General features: G+C 59.7%; 7 protein-coding genes and 2 non-coding genes across 9 annotated transcripts; 6 read left to right on the forward strand and 3 right to left on the reverse strand.

The window, feature by feature from the left end:
- Positions 1-254: 254 nt before the first annotated feature.
- Positions 255-2,807, forward strand: GGTG_05536 (hypothetical protein; the record flags this gene model as incomplete). Its single annotated transcript, XM_009223339.1, has 3 exons — positions 255-371; positions 656-1,859; positions 1,972-2,807. 3 exons carry the CDS (start codon positions 255-257, stop codon positions 2,805-2,807), a joined length of 2,157 nt encoding a protein of 718 aa, XP_009221603.1.
- Positions 2,808-4,129: 1,322 nt separating this feature from the next.
- On the forward strand, positions 4,130-5,150 carry GGTG_05537 (acid phosphatase; the record flags this gene model as incomplete). The annotated part of the gene is made up of 2 exons (XM_009223340.1): positions 4,130-4,310; positions 4,432-5,150. 2 exons carry the CDS (start codon positions 4,130-4,132, stop codon positions 5,148-5,150), a joined length of 900 nt encoding a protein of 299 aa, XP_009221604.1.
- A 629-nt stretch (positions 5,151-5,779) lies between these two features.
- On the forward strand, positions 5,780-5,876 carry GGTG_20115. Its single transcript has one exon. It is a non-coding gene; the product is annotated as a tRNA-Thr (tRNA).
- Positions 5,877-5,984: 108 nt separating this feature from the next.
- Positions 5,985-7,144, reverse strand: GGTG_05538 (hypothetical protein). Its single transcript, XM_009223341.1, has one exon. It carries the CDS (start codon positions 6,929-6,931, stop codon positions 6,074-6,076), a length of 858 nt encoding a protein of 285 aa, XP_009221605.1. The 5' UTR covers positions 6,932-7,144; the 3' UTR covers positions 5,985-6,073.
- Positions 7,145-7,871: 727 nt separating this feature from the next.
- GGTG_05539 (hypothetical protein) lies at positions 7,872-8,490 on the forward strand (the record flags this gene model as incomplete). The annotated part of the gene is made up of 3 exons (XM_009223342.1): positions 7,872-7,887; positions 7,965-8,409; positions 8,469-8,490. The coding sequence occupies 3 exons, from the start codon at positions 7,872-7,874 to the stop codon at positions 8,488-8,490; spliced, it is 483 nt and encodes a 160-aa protein (XP_009221606.1).
- A 227-nt stretch (positions 8,491-8,717) lies between these two features.
- Positions 8,718-10,919, reverse strand: GGTG_05540 (endo-1,4-beta-xylanase I). Its single transcript, XM_009223343.1, has 3 exons — positions 9,730-10,919; positions 9,603-9,651; positions 8,718-9,537 (listed from the first exon to the last, which is right to left on the reverse strand). Exons 1-3 carry the CDS (start codon positions 10,011-10,013, stop codon positions 9,172-9,174), a joined length of 699 nt encoding a protein of 232 aa, XP_009221607.1. The 5' UTR covers positions 10,014-10,919; the 3' UTR covers positions 8,718-9,171.
- Positions 10,920-12,600: 1,681 nt separating this feature from the next.
- Positions 12,601-12,695, reverse strand: GGTG_20116. Its single transcript has one exon. It is a non-coding gene; the product is annotated as a tRNA-Leu (tRNA).
- A 759-nt stretch (positions 12,696-13,454) lies between these two features.
- Positions 13,455-15,437, forward strand: GGTG_05541 (hypothetical protein). Its single transcript, XM_009223344.1, has 3 exons — positions 13,455-13,751; positions 13,839-14,713; positions 14,805-15,437. Exons 1-3 carry the CDS (start codon positions 13,537-13,539, stop codon positions 15,299-15,301), a joined length of 1,587 nt encoding a protein of 528 aa, XP_009221608.1. The 5' UTR covers positions 13,455-13,536; the 3' UTR covers positions 15,302-15,437.
- GGTG_05542 (hypothetical protein) lies at positions 15,367-17,267 on the forward strand. Its single transcript, XM_009223345.1, has 5 exons — positions 15,367-15,875; positions 15,952-16,276; positions 16,357-16,458; positions 16,538-16,768; positions 16,866-17,267. Exons 1-5 carry the CDS (start codon positions 15,822-15,824, stop codon positions 17,054-17,056), a joined length of 903 nt encoding a protein of 300 aa, XP_009221609.1. The 5' UTR covers positions 15,367-15,821; the 3' UTR covers positions 17,057-17,267.
- The last annotated feature ends 50 nt before the right edge of the window (positions 17,268-17,317 follow it).

The raw sequence follows: 17,317 nt of genomic DNA on the forward strand, positions 1-17,317 counted from the left end.
TCCGACCCCTCCGAACACACGACCGCCCATGCCCTCTCTTGCTTTCCATGGCCCGTCGACGGCTGTGCCCGCACAGTCTGCGCCCAATCTCTGCGCCGTCGCCCGCTGTCGCGCCATTCCGCCCCCCCGCACGCCCTGCCCCTCCCGCCTTCTGCAGAGCCTGGCGGTCTGATCGAGCTCTTGCTTTGGTTGGGCCGCATCGGACGACGCGTTGCGCGTAACGAGGCTGCGACCGCAAATTTTTTTGAGCAGCCATGGCTACCGTCGCAAACTCCAGCGCCGCCGTCAAGTTTGTCGGCTCCGACGCCGACGGCCTGCCCCTGAAGCGGAAACAGGTCCAGCAGGCCTGCCTGTCATGTCGCAAGAAGAAGGTGAGCCGAGTCTAGCTGCCGAGCTGCCTGGCACCTGCCTCTACACACCCTAGCCTCGTCCCATGTTCGCCTCCATCCCCACGCCTTGGACCTGCCGCCGCCAATACTCGCCCACCTGTTAGCGGCCAAGATCCGAGATAGCCCCTGGGACTTGGCTTGCTTATGCCCGCATCAATGCCACGGCCCTCTCCGCGGCCCTCTCCGCGCCGCGCTAGTTGCCGAGCCCAGTCTCCGCCCCCCGCACCCGCACTGATGCTGATCCCCTTGCTTCCCGTGACTGTCAGAAACGCTGTGTCCATGCCATCACGTCATCTCCGCCAGAACCCAAAGCTGCCGACCCAGCCACGCATGTCACAGACCCACCGCCGCTCGACTCCAGCCCCACGAGGGGCGGCGGTGCCGAATCTGTCGCATCACAGGCTGGAGACGCCGGCAGGCTGCTTGAGGAGGATATTTGCCAAGTCGCCGCGACGCAGCTCGTCGAGCTCTCGTCTCGGTTCGTCGGCGACCTCAACCCGGAAGGCATCTTCATCGAGGCCACAAAGGAGACCGCCCCGGGGCCCAACGAGATTGGGATATGGCTCTCCACGCGCTCCGAGTCCGCCAAGGACAGCGTCCGCAGTCCCGAGCTCCCGCACCGGGGTCACCAGCGCCTCGGCTCTCACCATCAGTACCGGTCACTGACCGACCGCCCCAGCGGCCTCCTTGCCGAGTATGAACGTGCCAGGGCGCGCTATCTTAGCGAGGAGTGTCTTGTCACAGTTCCGCCTCCCGCCGACTATGCCGTGCTGCATCAAATATACATGGACAAGGTGCACCCCATATTCCCCGTCTTCACCGATTCGGATCTAGCAGGCGCCAATCCAGACTCCGTGTACTGTGCTATCCTCAAGCAGGTCATCGCGCTGGTTGGCGGCCTGGACCCCAGCGCCCGTGGCCATCTCCGTCTCGAACCCGGCGGCCCTCTGTTGAGACCACAGGACTTCCATCAGCGCCTTTCCGATGCAATATGTCCGGTTCTCGACGCCGACTGGATCCAGAGCAAGGTGGACCATATTTCCATCCTGACGACCATGGCGCTCTTCTACCAGCCCTTTGATGCCACGCAGCGAGATCGCGCCCCCTCGCTCAACACACAGGCTGTCCACCAGCTTTTGAACCTCAGCGCCCACCTTGCCGGCTATCAGTCCCAACGGCCAGGAGAAGATATCGACCGGGTGTTCTGCGCCGTGTGGGCCGTAGACCGGCTTTGCGCTTCCTTCTACGCCCGGCCCACTGTGATCCACGAGCGAGACATCGAACGAGATCTGTCGGCCACGATCGAGAAGCAGCCGCCTTGTTTTCGCCTGTTTCTTCGACTAATCCAGACGCTGGACGGCATATTCCCGCTGTATAGGCCACATCAGCGTCTAGAGTATACCGACATTCCCATTCTGGAGTCACTAATAATCGACACGGGCACGGCGAGGACGCCAACGAGGCTTCTCGGTAAGGATATACTTGGCTAGTCTCCTGAATATTTAGCTGGTGGCTCTAGGGCGCTCTTGCGACGCCATCACCTTACCACATGCCGATTTACTGATGGCGCCTTGACCGCTAGCCACGCTCGAGACTCTTTATCACGGCATCTCGGTGCTCAGCTGTCGCCAACCGCGCAGCGCATTCAACCGCCCCTTGGCAGACGATGAAAGCCGGTTGCATCTTCCCAGCGCCACCATCAACCCCCGACGCTCCCTTTCAGCCGACCGTATCAAGTGGATAGTCGAGAACGAAGACCTGGGCCCTTTCCCCTTCGTCCCATATGCCGTCTCGCTGGCTCTTAGCGTCCAGTACAGGAAGATGAGGTACAGCCGCACCGTCATGTTTCGCAACCGTGCCAGGGGCATGTTCCAGGATATCGTGGTGGAGCTGAGGAAATTGGGCGACTTCTTCTTCAGCGCAAGGGTCAACGCCGGCCTAGGAGAGAGCATCCTGCGGGAGATGGAAAAGACGGCGACCTCTCTGTGCAGGGACGAGCTGGACCACAACGGCAACGCGTCATCCGCTGCAGCGTCTATCGCCAGAGGGGCCACCCCCACGGCGGGCGGGCCGCAGGGCAGCGGTGTCGTGTCTCGAGCAGGCCATGCCGGGCCCGCAGCCACGATCGCCTCTGCTGTCGCGACCAACGGCCCTTTTGCCGATGTTCCGATGGGCGGAACAGGTCCCACAGCCACTGTGGCGTTACAAGGCGGAGGGTACGGAAATCACGGCAGCGCTGCTCCTGCCAATCATGACTCCGCGTCCGTGTTTGACAGCTTCGACGTGGACCTTGACCTGTTCGGCTATTTCGATCCGAACTTCAACCTTGGCGCGGTCGACACAGCTCTTGAAGCGAACTTGAATATCGGCTTCCCGCAGACCTGGACACGCGAGCCCTGGAATTATGCGGGCGTCTGAGCGGTGGGCCCAAGCCGGGGTTCCTGATCTTGCGCTTATTTGCCGCGCTTATTCCGCTGCGGTTGCTTGGGCACGCCGCTCAGGTAGTAGTGGGCCGGCCGTGTTGGTCAATATCCCCGCCGTTTTGAGGAGACTTTATTTTGCATTTCCAGGTTTCGCATGATCTCTCCTTGAATCAGCACAGGGCCTATGGCACATGTCAAAAACGGTAACAAGATCACCGTGCTTGTCGCGTTTATATTGGCCCGACCCCTGAGTGTCGACATCATATGGAAAGTTCCGATGATGACATCCCTCCCACTGATAAGCTGAGCAGAGAGAGAAGGCATAAAGGATGGAAAGAAAAAGAAAAGAAACAAGAAACGAACGAAATAAGGAGAAAAGCTTCCAACATTCTGGCGCGGCAGCACGGCAACTCACCCACCCCTGGGTTAGGTCGGGCCAGGGAGAATACGATTTTGAATACCTCAGCATGTGACACAACCACGCCAAGGCCGACATCTTGTATCCGTGCAACTCAACCTGGCAACGACTTTTGTGTCGCGTGCTCTCAGGGCTCCGGCTTCGACGGTGGCAGAGCTGGCGCGTCTAGATGCCCACAGGGCAAAGGAAACCCTACAGCCTCCACTCACGATGCCTCCAGCCGCGCAAGGCCATCCACACGCATGACACACGCAAGCCACATCAGTGCCATGTGTCCATCCAAAGTGGGCGCGGGTCCTGTCGTCGTCGCCGTTGCAGGCGCAGCGTTCGTCTTGGCTCGAGTGCCCAAAGCTCCAGTAGCGCGCCAAAAATGGAAGCTGGTGGCTTTCCCGCGCATGGTTCAGGCGGCGCAATTGTGCCAATTGCCTTTTTTGGATGAGGGATCCGCTCCAACTGGCAGCCGCAGCGACCCCGAGATCGAATCACGACCCGCCGACAGGGCGATGTCCCTGGACTACCCCTACCCCCTATTGCGGGCGCAGCCACTCACGATGGGTCGTCCTCTGAACTCAGAAAGAATTGTCCAATCACGCAGCGCGCGCATGTCCGATGCGACATCAACCCTGCTGGGCCAGGCGCTGTCCCCTGCCAAGGTGTGATTTGATCCGTGCATCTTGCCAATCGACGGCAATGGTGATATAGATAAAACAGCCCCGATGCGATCCTGTTGCCCCTCTCATAATGAGTTCCTTCTTCACCACGCGGTCTGCTCACTCACACTCCTTCAACACCCAACCCAGTCCGCTGATATCTCTCGGCCTGCGCTCCCATAGCATCCAACAGACGGCACCCCGACATCTCCCCCGAAGGTATCGACAACCACCAAACCGTCGTTCACGATGCGCGCTACCACTCTCGTCGGTGCCCTCGCCCTGCCCACCCTGGGTCTGGGAATCCGCATCATCCAGGGCAACGATGATGGCTGGGCCGAGATGTACGTCCGCACCATGCACGACACCCTAATGGCGGGAGGCCACGACGCCGTGTTCTCAGGCCCTGCCGAGCAAAAGTCCGGCACCGGTAAGTAACAAGCCCCGACCCCCCTGCGCACCACGAGGACCAGTGTTTGGGGAACGCCCTCGGATGCAGACTCGTAGACACGGACCGATTTTTGCTGACATCGGCTTCTTGATTGCGCCAGGCTCACACGATGCGATCCCTGCGAACCGGACGACGCCGTGCCAGTACGACTCGTGCCCGGCCAACTCTGGCCCTGTCGGCTCGGACCCCAAGAACCCACGCCTCAACTGGGTCAACTCATTCCCCGTGACGGCCATGAAGTACGGCATCGACACGTTCGGCCCCCAGATCTGGGGCAACAACAAGACGGCCGACCTGGCCGTGTGCGGGCCCAACGTCGGCGGCAACCGGTGGCTGCAGCTGCCCTTCTCGGGCACCGTCGGCGCGTCCGTCGAGGCCGTCAAGCAGGGCATCCCCGCCATCGCCTTCTCGGGCTCCTCGGGCACTAGCCCGCAGGTCTTCAACAAGACAGACCCGTCGCCCCGCGCCAAGCTCTACTCGGAGCTGGCCCTGGTGCTGGTCGATAAGCTGGTCTCGACGGGCAAGCCCTACCTGCCCGCACAGACCTTCCTCAACGTCAACTTCCCCGACATTAGCGACAAGTGCAAGTCGGTTGGGGACTTCAAGTGGATCATGACGCGCGTCACGTCGGGCCTCTTCTCAGGCAACGACGCGCCCACATGCGGCCGCAACAAGATGCCGGCCGAGTTCGATCTCATCTTCACCAAGGACTGCCAGATCTCGGTCAGCGTCGGCGACGCAAACGATAAGACCACGGCCGCCCCGGACAAGCAGCAGGTCGTACTCGACAAGCTAGGCAACTTTTTATCGTGCCTATAAAAGAAAAAACCGGGACGTCGAGAGGCGGCGGCGGGGAGGAGACTAGAGTATAATGGACTACCTACGACTAGTGTATATATGACCGCCAAGGGTGCCGACCTAGGTATTTGGATATGTGAGAGTGGGTGCTGTAAGCCATGTTATTGTTGAGAATACCCGGCTATAATCGTGTGTCTGCATTGGGAGGAGCGTTTGTTTTCCGAGAGTTCGGCGGTTCCCGACCAAGCTTTCTTTATCTACACGTTTAACCTAGGTGGGATACTCGTAACCGTCAACCCTTTTCAACCCCAGACTCTTTCACTTCCGCTCATGATTTGTAACACCGTGCCTGGCCAGTGTGTGCCCCATGGACGGCCAAGCCACGCTTAAAATCTCGGACTCCCTCGGTCGTCTCGTGGATTTCTTACCCGTCATTGTCGTCCGTTGTCCAGCATTAAAAACACCCGCACCGTCAGTCGTAACGCTTGTTAGCTTACTTTACAACCGCAGTTTGTGCCGGCCGCCTGGCGAGGTATTTATATGCATGGATGACTTTGCGCTTTGATGTTCCCTCTTCCCATTACAGCATCTCCAGGTACTCGACCCTTGAGTCGCCACCACGACGGCCCCCCACCATGCAACCGACAGCAGCCCGCTTGGCTTAGTGGTAAAGCGTATCACTAGTAGGCATCCACTGGATATCTATGCGATATGATAAGATCGTCAGTTCGATTCTGACAGTGGGCAATCGGAACCCGAGGTTGGAGGTCACGTTCGATCATCTTTTTTTGTCTATCACGCACTTGGTCAGTTCGTTTTTTGCTTTCCCTCCTGGTTCCATCACAGAAAACAAATGCTTCCTTTGCTCATTGCATCGTGGAATTAACAATTATTTGATTTCGTATTATGTACAGTCATCAAGAAGGTCGCGCAGTTGTTTTTGGTCAACTTTTAGCGCTGGCTTCCCCTGCCCCTTTTTGGGGCGCGGATTCCTGGCTCGGCAGGTCCGGCGATGGCGGTATGTCGCGCTCCTCGTGGCGGCCGATGCGAATGTCGGGCACGGCGATCCCGTAGGCGTTCATCTTGAACGGCAGCTTGCCCAGCTTGAGCGTCGTCGTCGACCAGCCGGCGACCATGCCGACCTCGTTGGCGGCGACGAGGAACAGGTAGACGGTGGGGTCGCCCAGCACGGCGTTGAAGCGCTCGTCGCCCGTGATGACGAAGACGAGCGAGTACGAGATGCGGGCCAGCATGAAGGGCATCAGGATGGCGAAGCACAGCAGCGCGGGCCGCTCGGCCGGCGGGACCTTGTCGTCGCGCGCGACCCAGAGGCGCACAAAGAGGCCGACGGTGTAGAGGTACAGGGCGGTGAAGAAGACGACGGCCGACTGGGCGATGGGGTTGGGCGCCAGCGGGTCGGGCCAGTCCTCGGCGTAGACGAAGCCGGCGGTGGCCAGGCCGATGCCGCCAAAGGCGAGGGCCTCGGGCAGCACGAAGCCCCAGGTCGGCAAGACGCAGGCGAAGCGGTTCAGGCGCGCGAGCAGGGTCTTGAGCAGGACCGTCATCTGCGCGATGCAGAGCGACTCGCACACGAGCACCCCCGCCCACACGTCGCGCGAGTTGCGCTCGAACGTGGCCAGCATCAGCGCCGCGCCCACGAGCCGCAGGAGCGAGAAGACGAGGAGGCTCCACCAGCCGCTGCGCCGCGTGCACAGGACGACGAAGGCGACACCGAGGTAGATGGTGAAGGCCGCCACCTGCAGCACCGAGATGGCGTCGCGGTAGCCGAACGGGCGCCGCATCGTTGGAGGAGAGGAGGAGGAGGAGGAGGGTGTGGAATGCGCTTCGAGGGGGCGCTCGCGGTCGTGGTTGGCGTCGTCGTCGTCGTCGTCGTAGTTAGTCCAAGTCGCAATGCATCGTGAGTTTTTTCTTCACCGAGCCGGCAAAAGGCCAGAGTTTGGAGCTGGCCTGACCGACAGCCCATCATTGCCCCAAAATCCGGTTGTCCAATTTCGATTGCGCCGGAAGCGGCCGCTGTGTCTCCAGCGCTAACGTCACCATGGGGGCGCGGTTGCCTTGGCGACCTGACTATGGTCACGTGAAAAGCACATGACCAGAGCATGACATCAGTGTGTGGTTTATTCTATGGTTTAGCACGGCATCTGCCTTTTGCTGTTCTGCTGTCGCTTGACGGTTTGTGTGCGAGTGAAGTTTGGTAGAGCAATGCACCCTTTTTTCTAGATGTGATGGCCAGGTTAATGCAACGTTTCATATTGCAGCTCGCCACTCGGCTTTGTTGAAGGATTGGGATGTGTTAAAGTGAGGCCCCGACACTGAGCCAAACAGACACACCTCGTAAGCGGCGATAACAATGCCATTTGCGGGAGATCATCGGCAGCGCACCAGACTTGTACCGCTCAACGTCATCCAGCCTTGACACCAACCCCGTCGGCCCGACTGAGCTGAAAGTCACGTTTGCATGCTCGGACTTGGCACCAAGACCAGCTCCAGGACTGGATGTAATCCGATAAAGACACCAGAGTTGAAATCGAATACGAGATCAAGATGGTAACATGCCGAAGCCACCCAAGCTAGAGGATCTCGCCAAGCATTATATCCCAGCCCAACCCAAGGTCAGGTGCTCCTTTGTCCGTATGCATACACAAACTGATACCTTGACGAAATGTTCGTGGCTGGAGAAGGGTGGTATAAAAAGTGGGTAAAGGCCTTTCCATCTGCCAGATGTTGACGGCGGAAAGTAAGGGGCCAGCTCTGTAACCGAAGCAAGGGGCACCTTGCCGGCAAAGTAAATCCTCCCACATCTATTAATCCAAGGCACCCACTCAACCCACCCGACATGCACCTCCCCGCCCGCCCGCCTCGCCGCCCTCGCCGCAGGGACCCTAGCCCTAGCCCTCCCGCAGCAGCGGCGGCAGGGCCATCTCGGCGCGCGCCAGGCCGCCTGCGCCGAGCTCTCGAGCGGGGGCTCCTTCGCATGGGAGATGCGGGACTTTTCGTACCGCGCCTTCTGGATCTTCCAGAACCCGGCCCAGCAGTGGGCCCGGGGCGAGCTCGGCTTCACGCTCGCCAACCCGGCCACGGGCCGCGAGGCCGCCTGCAGCGCCACCAGCAGCCAGCTGTCCGACTTCTTCTACGGCACCGTCACCTACAGCTGCGACGTGCCCGACGTGGAGGGGCAGCCGCCGCCGACGTTTAGGTTCAACGGGTACGGGCTATGGCGCCTGCAGGTGAACGAGACGTGGGCCTGCTCCCCGGGAGGGTTAGTGATTCTCTTTTTCTTTTTTTTTTTCTTTTTTTGCCATTTACCCTTGCCCGTAGCTTGCCCGCACAGCTGTCGTGATTCCCTATTTTGTTGGTAACCCGCCCTAACTCTATTTACTAAAACCTTCATCGGTGCCACAACGAGGGACCTGCCTCTTAAATGCAATGACACTGGGGTGGTGCAGAATCCGGACTGGGAGCCCGGCTAGCCTGGGAACTTCTACTCGACGCGTTATCTGACCTGCGACCCCTTGGACATCACGCTCCCAGCCCAGGTTGCGGTTGGCGTGTGAGTGGAGCTCGGGTTGGGGATGCATCTATTATGGACTCGGACTTGGAGTACACATGGACGCCTTATAGTTAAGGTCATTGGCCCATGAGCAGGTTGTAGCTTGAGTTCGCACATGATCTTCACGTCTTCGCCGGAGAGTCCAGTCCGCAAGTTTTACACTGTGCTTGTCTGACAAAAGAAACAACGTTGAGCTCTCAAAAGTATTGACAAGAATTGAAACACCACCGGCCCGTCCTGGTCCCACCCAAAATTCCTTCCAAAGGACAAGAGCACTGCTTACAAACTAAAGCCCTTGTCGCTTTCCCAAGCCCGCGTACCACCACAGTCTCGCGTCTCCCAGCCGAAATGGTTCACACTGTACACATGCAGAGAAACGACCTCCTCGACCAGCGGAAGACTGCTTCACATAGCCCTCAAACCAGCCCCTTTCCGCCTTTTCACCCCGCTCCACAAACTCACAGACCGCTCTTAAGCGGGCGAGTTGACAGTGATGCGCGCCGAGCCGGCGCTGCGGTAGCCCTCGGTCGCGACGATCATGTAGTTGTGGTTGCCGAGGGGCATGCCGGCGCTGCGCCAGGCGTTGAGGAAGTTACCCATGGTGATGGTACCGCCGGTACGCTTCGAGGTACGGATGGCCCAGTACTGGTTGAAGGTCTTGGTGCCCTCGATGGAGGGGGCGTTGTACCGGGTGCTCTGATACAGGTTGTAGGTGCCGCCGTCGCTCTGGACCTGGCCCTTGCGCGTGGCCGAGTTGCCCGGGTTGTACTCGCCGAAGTTGTCGAGCACGTAGTACTCGACCAGCGGGTTCTGCATCCAGCCGTAGACGCAGAGGTACTGTTTTTTTTTGTTTGTTAGGCTTCCATGTGATCAAGCGGTCAGATAAGGAGGGAGGCGCTTACAGAGTTGCCGTTGTTCACGGGGCTGAAGGAGCCAGAGTATGAGATGGAACTGCGGTGAGCACAGACAAGGCAAGTTAGCGGGTCTACCTAGGTTTGGGGGACCATCTCGCGGGAGCTCCAGACTTACCGAGGGCCGCCGGGGTTCCAGCCCTTGCCGCCGACAAAATTGCCGCCGGAGCGCCAGTTGACGCTGTAGCCGCCGCCGCCCTCGTTGGTGTAGGTGACGGGCGAGGCGCCGTCGGTCCACCACGAGTAGTAGTAGCCGTTGTGCCTGCCGGTGCTGCTCGGGGTCGACTGCCGCCTCATGAGCTCCTCGAGCGGGAAGCCCGTCATGTTGGCGTCCAGGGGGAAGGCGAGGGCGCTGCTGGCCAGGGCCGTGCAGGCCGCGAGCAGGGTGGTGAAGGAGACCATGGTGGCGGTGGTGATGGGGCTGGCTGGGGTCTGGGCGACTAGTAGGGGCTTCTGGTGCTTTGCCGGTGCTGGGAGATGAGGAGGAAGGTCTGGACTGCCCTGCTGGTGAGAGTGCTACTGTCGATTCTGGTCAACGGGGTTCGAGTCGAGGGCCTTCTTATACCCTAACCGCCACCGCCCAGAGACGGCCGTGATCAACAAGACTAAGCCAAACTCCCTCTCTCGTCATGTTCTCGCGACCCTGCTGGCACCACCTTCTCGGTTGGGTGGCTACGTTATCGGAGAAACCTCCCTGGGAGGGGTGTGTGGACTTGTCGACTGTCGATTGTGGGTTCCGTTCGGTGTGTGATGGCGCCGCCAACGCGGAGAGTGACGCGCCGGTTGCCATTTGCGATCTTGTCCCTGAGCTGGCAAGCGTGATCTGAAGTTGGGCGGGGTCCCCACTCTGCATGGGATCGGGCCTCGAGACTATGGGGGATTTTGAGGACTCTGCCAGCTGGCGGCCCATATCGGGACGCGCTTCCTTGAGGTGACTCCGTGTTGGCCAGCCAGGCGCATGCCGTCGAAGGATTGCCATGTCTTGGAAGTCAATCTGTAGAGCCAGGACAAGAACAACCCGGCTTCTGGATGGGCCATGTCTCGGCTAGTCAGGATCGCTGTGGCTGACGCTGCCTGGGTGGGTGCATGTACGACAATGGAGGCGTGCGATGCGGGAGGGTGTTGTGGCCTCGGGGGATTTTTTTTTGTCGCGCGATTTTTCCTGTTGGGGTTGGCGGCATATGCCCGCGGCACTGCAAAGCCCACCATTCCGGAACGGGCACGCATGGCTTGGCCCATCGAACAATGTTGTGATGCCGTTGGTCGGTCCACAGGGGGGAGGGCTCCCAAGATGGCGCCCATTGGAGCATTTGGTCTGGGCATGACGGCGGGGTGTGGGGGAGGGAGGGCAGGGACTTATACCAGCCAAGCCCTTTCCAGAAACATGGGGCTCCCCCGCAGTTACCACAAAAAAACAAGCCAGAGAGGACTGCCGAGATCGCCCCATCGGGGGGCCGCCACCTCTGTACCACGATGGGTTCACGTGGTCGCATCGGGATGTTGTCTGCTGGATTTAACCGGCACGGGCATGGGGTTATAACCGGCTTGGGGGGTTGCTGCTGGCTTGCCCGCCGACCTTGGCGCCCAAGGTGAGGGCATATTGCTTGTAACGACGTGTGTCACGGCTTCTATCGAGACATCACATCTCGCGTGCGGTCATCTATGGTTCACTACACTACAGGGGGCCGCGCAGATGAAGTCGGCCTCGGCGGGCGGCACCGCATCTCCGATTACGTCGTTTTCCGTAGCGTTCTTCGGTTTCCAGGGCCGCCTTCATATCGCCGCCCGCCCTCGATTTAATATCGGGTGAGGCTCATGCGCCCGTTGGGGAGGGGAGGGACTGCAGCCCGCCTACCTGTTCGAACGGCTCGCGGCAGGGTGGCTATTTTGGTCTTGGCCCCCCCCTGGTCGCCCATCCGCCCGACGACTCGATGATGACCATCGCCGTCACGGGCCCGGGGGATCAGTGGACGCGTCGTCCGTCGTCGCCAAGCAAGCCCATCAGCCGCCTTCGCGGGTAGGTGATCAGGCTGAATTCGAGGGGGGCGGGCACGAGGGAGGTTGCCGGCGAGGGTGCCGCCTGCCCGCGGCCAGTCATGGACGTCGCCAGCGGCCTGGTCGGGCATCTGTTTCGAAACACACGTGGACAGGGGGGCTGTGATATCAGGCTGTTGTGCGCAGATGCGACCTTCTCTGCTGATATCATGGTGGCAAGAGCAGGCATGAGATGTTGGATACAGGTGTGTGTAGAGGTGTAGAGTGTGTATTTTAGTCCGGCGCGCGCGGCTCCTGCACCATGAAATTTCCGAGAATCATAAGAACGGGGTAGGGGTCTTTGTGTTCCCCCATTGTGTGTTGCTCCGGCAGGCGGGCAGCCGAGGGTGTCGATGCTGCGGCGCCGAGTGGACGGAAAATTTGGAGTCCGTGGCTCGGAGGCTGCTGTCTTGGGCGCAGGTCAGGCCCACCGCCACGGATCTGCTCCGGCCTATGGGGGTAATGGGTAACCGCATTGTCTCTGGAGGGTGTAGTGGGTGTCCAGAACACATGAAGCCCAGATATCGTCCCTTTGCCGAGTTAGCAGTAGTACTGGCCAGCCGGGGATTTTCTCAGGTAGGTACACGGCAGGCTGCTTTGAAATTTCAAAGGGAGTGAGCAGATGTGGGTGGAGAAGGATGTGTCGCACAGTATAAAATACAATGTTGGTGTAGAGCAAAGCACATTGTCCTTTCCAAATAGGCCAGGGTATTAGCGGCATCCATGTTTTCTAGCTGGCCCATCGTGATGGAATCAAACATGGCACACTGCGGAAAAGCAGTGGTAATGTAGCAAAATAAAGAGAAAATTAAAGTAATTGGTGTCCAATAATATGGGGTAGTAGGTAGTGGAAGGAAGACGGACGCAAAGGTTGTGTAAATAAATATGTTTGAAAAAATAATGGAAAACGAAAGCGTGAGAAAACGAAAGCGTGAGAAAACGAATCGGCAAAATTTGATCAGAGTGGGACTCGAACCCACGCGGATTGCTCCATAGGAAGACTGTTGTAAAACCTTAATCCTACGCCATAACCAACTCGGCCATCTGACCTTGAAACAAAGGCATATTCAGCTGCATGATAAGCCTGCAGGAGGCTCTGCTCCCCCGCCAGGCCACCGCTTGCCCCACGCCCAGGGACCCGACGGTTGCACAGTCTGGGCCACGCTGCTCGCTTATGCCGGTTGGGCTGCCGCCGTCCACGGCCCGTTGCACCCCGATACACAGGCCGGTGAAGGGCCAAAGGCGGAGAGTGGACGCCGACTGTCGGTGTATTTCACTGGCCCTGAAGGATTTGATTCTCGCCACGCATTTGCCGCTTCAAGCGCCCAATGTCGTTCTACGCCGCTCGGCTGCGTGCCCATTATGACTCCCGATGATTCAAGTCCAGGGATCGGCTTCCTACCCGATTTCCCCTCTGAGTGCCAAGCCCGTCGTTTGCTGGAAACAATCGGTGTGGCGGGGTTCAACATGCGGGCGCCCAAGAAAACTGAAAACCCCAACCAGTCACTGCGCCGCGAAATGGCGAATGATATAAGCATGCACAATATACAATATGCACGCCGGATACGGGCCGTCAACGGCAAGATGGCGTCGTTTGACGTATTGATAACAAGCTCGACCGGTCTGGGCAAGGTAGGCGACCAACCCAGGATGGAAGGAGGCGGGCTGGTGGCGGTAAGAATGACATGCAAAGGGCGCGCAGTTTCTGCACCCCCACTTCGAATCCGTCTCATGCGAGGTCGGAAGCCAACCCCCTGATATCGAGTCATCGTGGAACCCACCAAAGGTACTATTTCTACCTCGGCCGCCGCCGACTTTTGCTCTGCAAGCCGTCGTCCTTTACCTCTGTGCTGTGTGCTTTATTGTTTGCTGCTTGCTCCGACGTCCAGTTATGAACACAGCCCTTCTTGAGGAGACCGACCCCTTGCTGGGAGATGTGGCGGCGAACCGTGTCCACCACGCCGTGACGGTCGATCCTGATGCTCCAACCGAGGAGCAACCCCTGGGTTTCGGCCTTGGCGATGCTGATCCGGACGACCCCATGAACTGGACGACGGCCTACAAGTGGTTCATTGTCAGCCTCCTTGCGCTCATGGCGTTTGCTGTGTAAGTCTGCGTTTGATATCAATGCGACACACACGGGCTGTGTGTGACTGACACAGACGGCTTCGTGTCACCTACACCAAATCGCAGCACATTTACATGTATGTCCCTCATTCCCATCGCGTCGCGCATCGTCAGCGACCTCGACGGCGAGAACGACCGCGACCGCGGCGATGAGGCGGCCCCGTCCGTGGGCGCCAGCGTGGCGCTCCTGGTGACCATCTGGGAGCTGGGCGAGGCGGTCGGCCCCGTGCTGATCGCGCCGCTGTCCGAGATCCACGGGCGCTGGCCGGTGCTCAACGCGGCCAACTGGCTCTTCGTGGCCGCCACCGTCCTGGCCGCCCTGTGCCGCCGCACCGACCTCTTCATCGGCGCGCGCGCCCTGACCGGCTTCGCCGTTGCCACAAACGTGCTCAACCCGGCCATCGTCGGCGACATGTTCCCGCGCGAGGGCCGCGGCGCCGCCATGAGCGCCTGCATGCTCACCCCGCTGCTGGGCGGCGCCTTCGGCCCCGCCATCAGCGGCGCCGTCGCCCAGACGATAGGGTGGCGCGCCGTCATCTGGCTGAGCGTCGGGATATCTGCCGTGTGCTCTCTGATGCTGATGCTGCTCCTGAGGGAGACGTATAAGCCCGTCATCCTGAGGCGCAGGGCCGAGCGGGCTCGGCGAGAAGGGAAGCTCAAGCAATCCGTGGTGGGCGAGCATGCGTACGGCTACGGAGCCACCGCCGCCGGGCTGGTTGCCCACGGCCAGGAGAGCGAGAAGGGCGGGGCGGCGAAGCTGATGGAAGCCATCATGCGGCCGGCTACTGTCTGGTCTAGCTCTGGGGTTTTGATTGCCATGGCGGCGTTCAACGCGCTTGGCTTCGCGTATTTTTACATCATCACGGTCTCGCTGTCAGTGATTTTGGACACCCTATACGGCATGTCACCCGCCGAAATTGGCGGCGCGGTCCTGATTCTAAGTCAGTGCTCCCCTCCACCTCTCCGTTCCTCCGCAGCAAATGGGCCCGGAACATAAATAAAAGTAACCTAGCTAACAGCGGCTCGAAACAGGCTCGGGCGAGTTCCTGGCGCTATTCATCATCAACCTGACCCTCGACCCGCTATACGTCAAGCTCCGCAACGCCAACGGCGGCGTGGGCCGGCCCGAGTACCGACTCCCCATCTCCATAGCCGGTGCCCTGATGATGCCGGTGGCGGTCGCGGCCTACGGGTGGGCGGCCGAGTACCACGCGCCGGTGCCCGTGGTCCTGGCGGCCGGCGCCGCCGTCTGCTTCTCGCTCCTCATCACCAGCATGCCCATCACGGCCTACGTCGTCGACGCCTTCGGCGATTACTCGGCGTCGGCGCTGACCGGCGTAATGGTCTGCCGCTGCCTGGCGGGCACCTTCCTGCCGCTGACGATCGCGCCCCTGACCGAGTACCTCGGCTGGGGCTGGGGGTTCATGGTCCTGGCAAGTGCCAGCCTGGCCGTCGCGCCGGTGCCGATTCTGGTCATGCGGTACGGGCCGCGCTGGAGGATGCGGTCCAAGTACTCGCAGGAAACGTGAGTTTAGCAGCAGAATAGCGTGAGGTGAAAATAATGCAGGGCTACAGGAGACGTGTAAACACTCATCGAGAGCAAGTAATTAAGGCATATTTTGAGGCTACCGAGGTTGTCCGTCATAGGAATGAGGACTGACCTCCAAATAGTTCCTAGAACGAACTCGGCAAGGGCTGGGGTTGAAGACGTGCTGGTCAGGCTGTTCTCCACTGTGCTGTACTGAGGGGACCTCAAGCTGGCGGGGTTGATTCAGGAACAGCGAGCCGGTGCCACCAGCGTCATCCAGCCGCCCCAAGATCGCCGGACACAGCGCCAAAATCCGATCCTAAACACCGCGTCGAGCCCGGGCGAGTGCCATTCATTCGCATTTATCAGCAGGCTGGGCATGATATTGATTTGGCATCATAAGCCCGCCGTGTGTTCAACATTGCAATCATTTCCTCCACCATAAAAACCGAGTGCTCTCCCTCCCCTTTACTGTTTGAGAGCTTCAACATCGCCAGTTGCCCTCGCACGAAGCAACCAAAATGTCGACAGCGATTGCAAAGACGATTGTGGCCACTGGTGCCACCTCAGGCCTGGTGAGAAATCACCTTGAGCCAGTCACAGGCCTTGCAAGGAGGACCCGTCTGTACTGACCACGAATAACACACCAAGGGCTTCGAGATGGTCAAGCAGCTCCTCTCGCAGGTGGACCAGCCCTACAGGCTCATCCTGGGCGCGCGTGACACCGCAAAGGCCCGCACCGACTTCGATTCTCTGGGCTTCGATGCCGCTCGACATAGCCTGACGGTCCTTCCCCTGGAGCTGACGGACCTGGCCGGCGTCCGGACATTTGCCAAGAAGGCCCTCGAGGATCTTGGCCGCAGCGACGACGGCCGTCTCGACTATCTTGTGCTCAACGCCGCCGCCGCATTTCCGGCCGAAACGGGAGACCCTAATAGGTCCAAGTGGTGCGACGCGTACACTATCAACTATCTATGTGAGGATTGCTGCTCCCTTCCTTTCTGTCTGGGCGTGGTGAGCCTGTGCTGACTAGCACTGCTGACATCTCATCCTTAGCCCAACACTACCTGACCCATCTGCTGCGCGAGAAGCTCGTAGCCTCTCGCTCGCGCATCGTGGTGGTCTCGACGGGCGCGGTCCAGAACGTCCCTGACCCATGTAGGCACTGCCCCTCGCGACCGCCTAACCCAGCAGGTGTTTCTACTCGTAACCCCCCAGCTGATATACCCGTGTGAAGCCACCCTGGCCGACACCCTAAAGCTCGGCTCCGGAGCGACAAGCTGGAAGACGTATCCCGCCTCCAAGTTCCTGCAGCTGCTCACCGCCCACTGGTGGCGCCGCGAGCTGCACGGTGTCTGCGATGTGGTCGCCGTATCGCCGGGCATGATCCCAGGCACAGGCCTTGGCCGTGGCGCCGATTTTAAGGCGCCGGCAAATGTCATGTCGTCTGCCAAATCCATCCCAACCGGTAAGCACCACTGCTCCCCTGCGGCAATTTTCTCCTCTCTCTCTCTGTATCGCTTGACGACTCATCCGCTGACCCCTGCCTTGCACGCCGACTACAGGAGCCTCCAGCATTCTTGAGGCCCTCTTCAGAAAAGACTTCCCGGACGACCCTGACAGGATCTTCCTGACCAGCTGGGGTGAGTGGTGGCCCGCCAGTGAAATCAGCGCCTCTCTCGACAAGCAGCTTCAGAACGGGTGGTCTCCAAGCAAGGGGGAAATTGAGAGGGAGGCGAGCCTGCCAGCAGAGTGAGATGTAACTTGTGATGAGGGGGATAGGGATGTGTAACCCATATTATATTTAAGTCAAGCTTCTACGACCCCGGTAGATATTTGTACGTATTTCTGTGTGATTGCTGGGGTTTGACGGAAACAGATATACTACGCTTACAAAACAAAATCATGTCTCCGACAATTTTGCGGGAGGGCGGTAGAAGGTGGTGCGGGGTTCGGAGGGGAGCTGGGTCTGGAAACCGCCAGGGCTACCTAACCTTCGGGGCGGCGCGGCGCACAT

This window comes from Gaeumannomyces tritici (assembly GCF_000145635.1).
Source record: "Gaeumannomyces tritici R3-111a-1 unplaced genomic scaffold supercont2.3, whole genome shotgun sequence".
Lineage (NCBI taxonomy): Eukaryota > Fungi > Ascomycota > Sordariomycetes > Magnaporthales > Magnaporthaceae > Gaeumannomyces > Gaeumannomyces tritici.

Excerpts from the sequence above, each read along its gene's own strand:
- GGTG_05538 (XM_009223341.1), bottom strand. The coding sequence starts at position 6,931 with ATGCGGCGCCCGTTCGGCTACCGCGACGCCATCTCGGTGCTGCAGGTG.
- GGTG_05542 (XM_009223345.1), top strand. The coding sequence starts at position 15,822 with ATGTCGACAGCGATTGCAAAGACGATTGTGGCCACTGGTGCCACCTCA. Across the intron at positions 15,876-15,951 it reads CTGGTGCCACCTCAGGCCTG|GGCTTCGAGATGGTCAAGCA; the intron begins GTGAGAAATCAC and ends TAACACACCAAG. Across the intron at positions 16,459-16,537 it reads CCAGAACGTCCCTGACCCAT|CCACCCTGGCCGACACCCTA; the intron begins GTAGGCACTGCC and ends ACCCGTGTGAAG.
- GGTG_05540 (XM_009223343.1), bottom strand. The coding sequence starts at position 10,013 with ATGGTCTCCTTCACCACCCTGCTCGCGGCCTGCACGGCCCTGGCCAGC. Across the intron at positions 9,652-9,729 it reads TGGAACCCCGGCGGCCCTCG|TTCCATCTCATACTCTGGCT; the intron begins GTAAGTCTGGAG and ends TGCTCACCGCAG. Across the intron at positions 9,538-9,602 it reads CCGTGAACAACGGCAACTCT|TACCTCTGCGTCTACGGCTG; the intron begins GTAAGCGCCTCC and ends AAAAAAAAACAG.
- GGTG_05541 (XM_009223344.1), top strand. The coding sequence starts at position 13,537 with ATGAACACAGCCCTTCTTGAGGAGACCGACCCCTTGCTGGGAGATGTG. Across the intron at positions 13,752-13,838 it reads GCGCTCATGGCGTTTGCTGT|CACATTTACATGTATGTCCC; the intron begins GTAAGTCTGCGT and ends ACCAAATCGCAG. Across the intron at positions 14,714-14,804 it reads CGGCGCGGTCCTGATTCTAA|GCTCGGGCGAGTTCCTGGCG; the intron begins GTCAGTGCTCCC and ends GGCTCGAAACAG.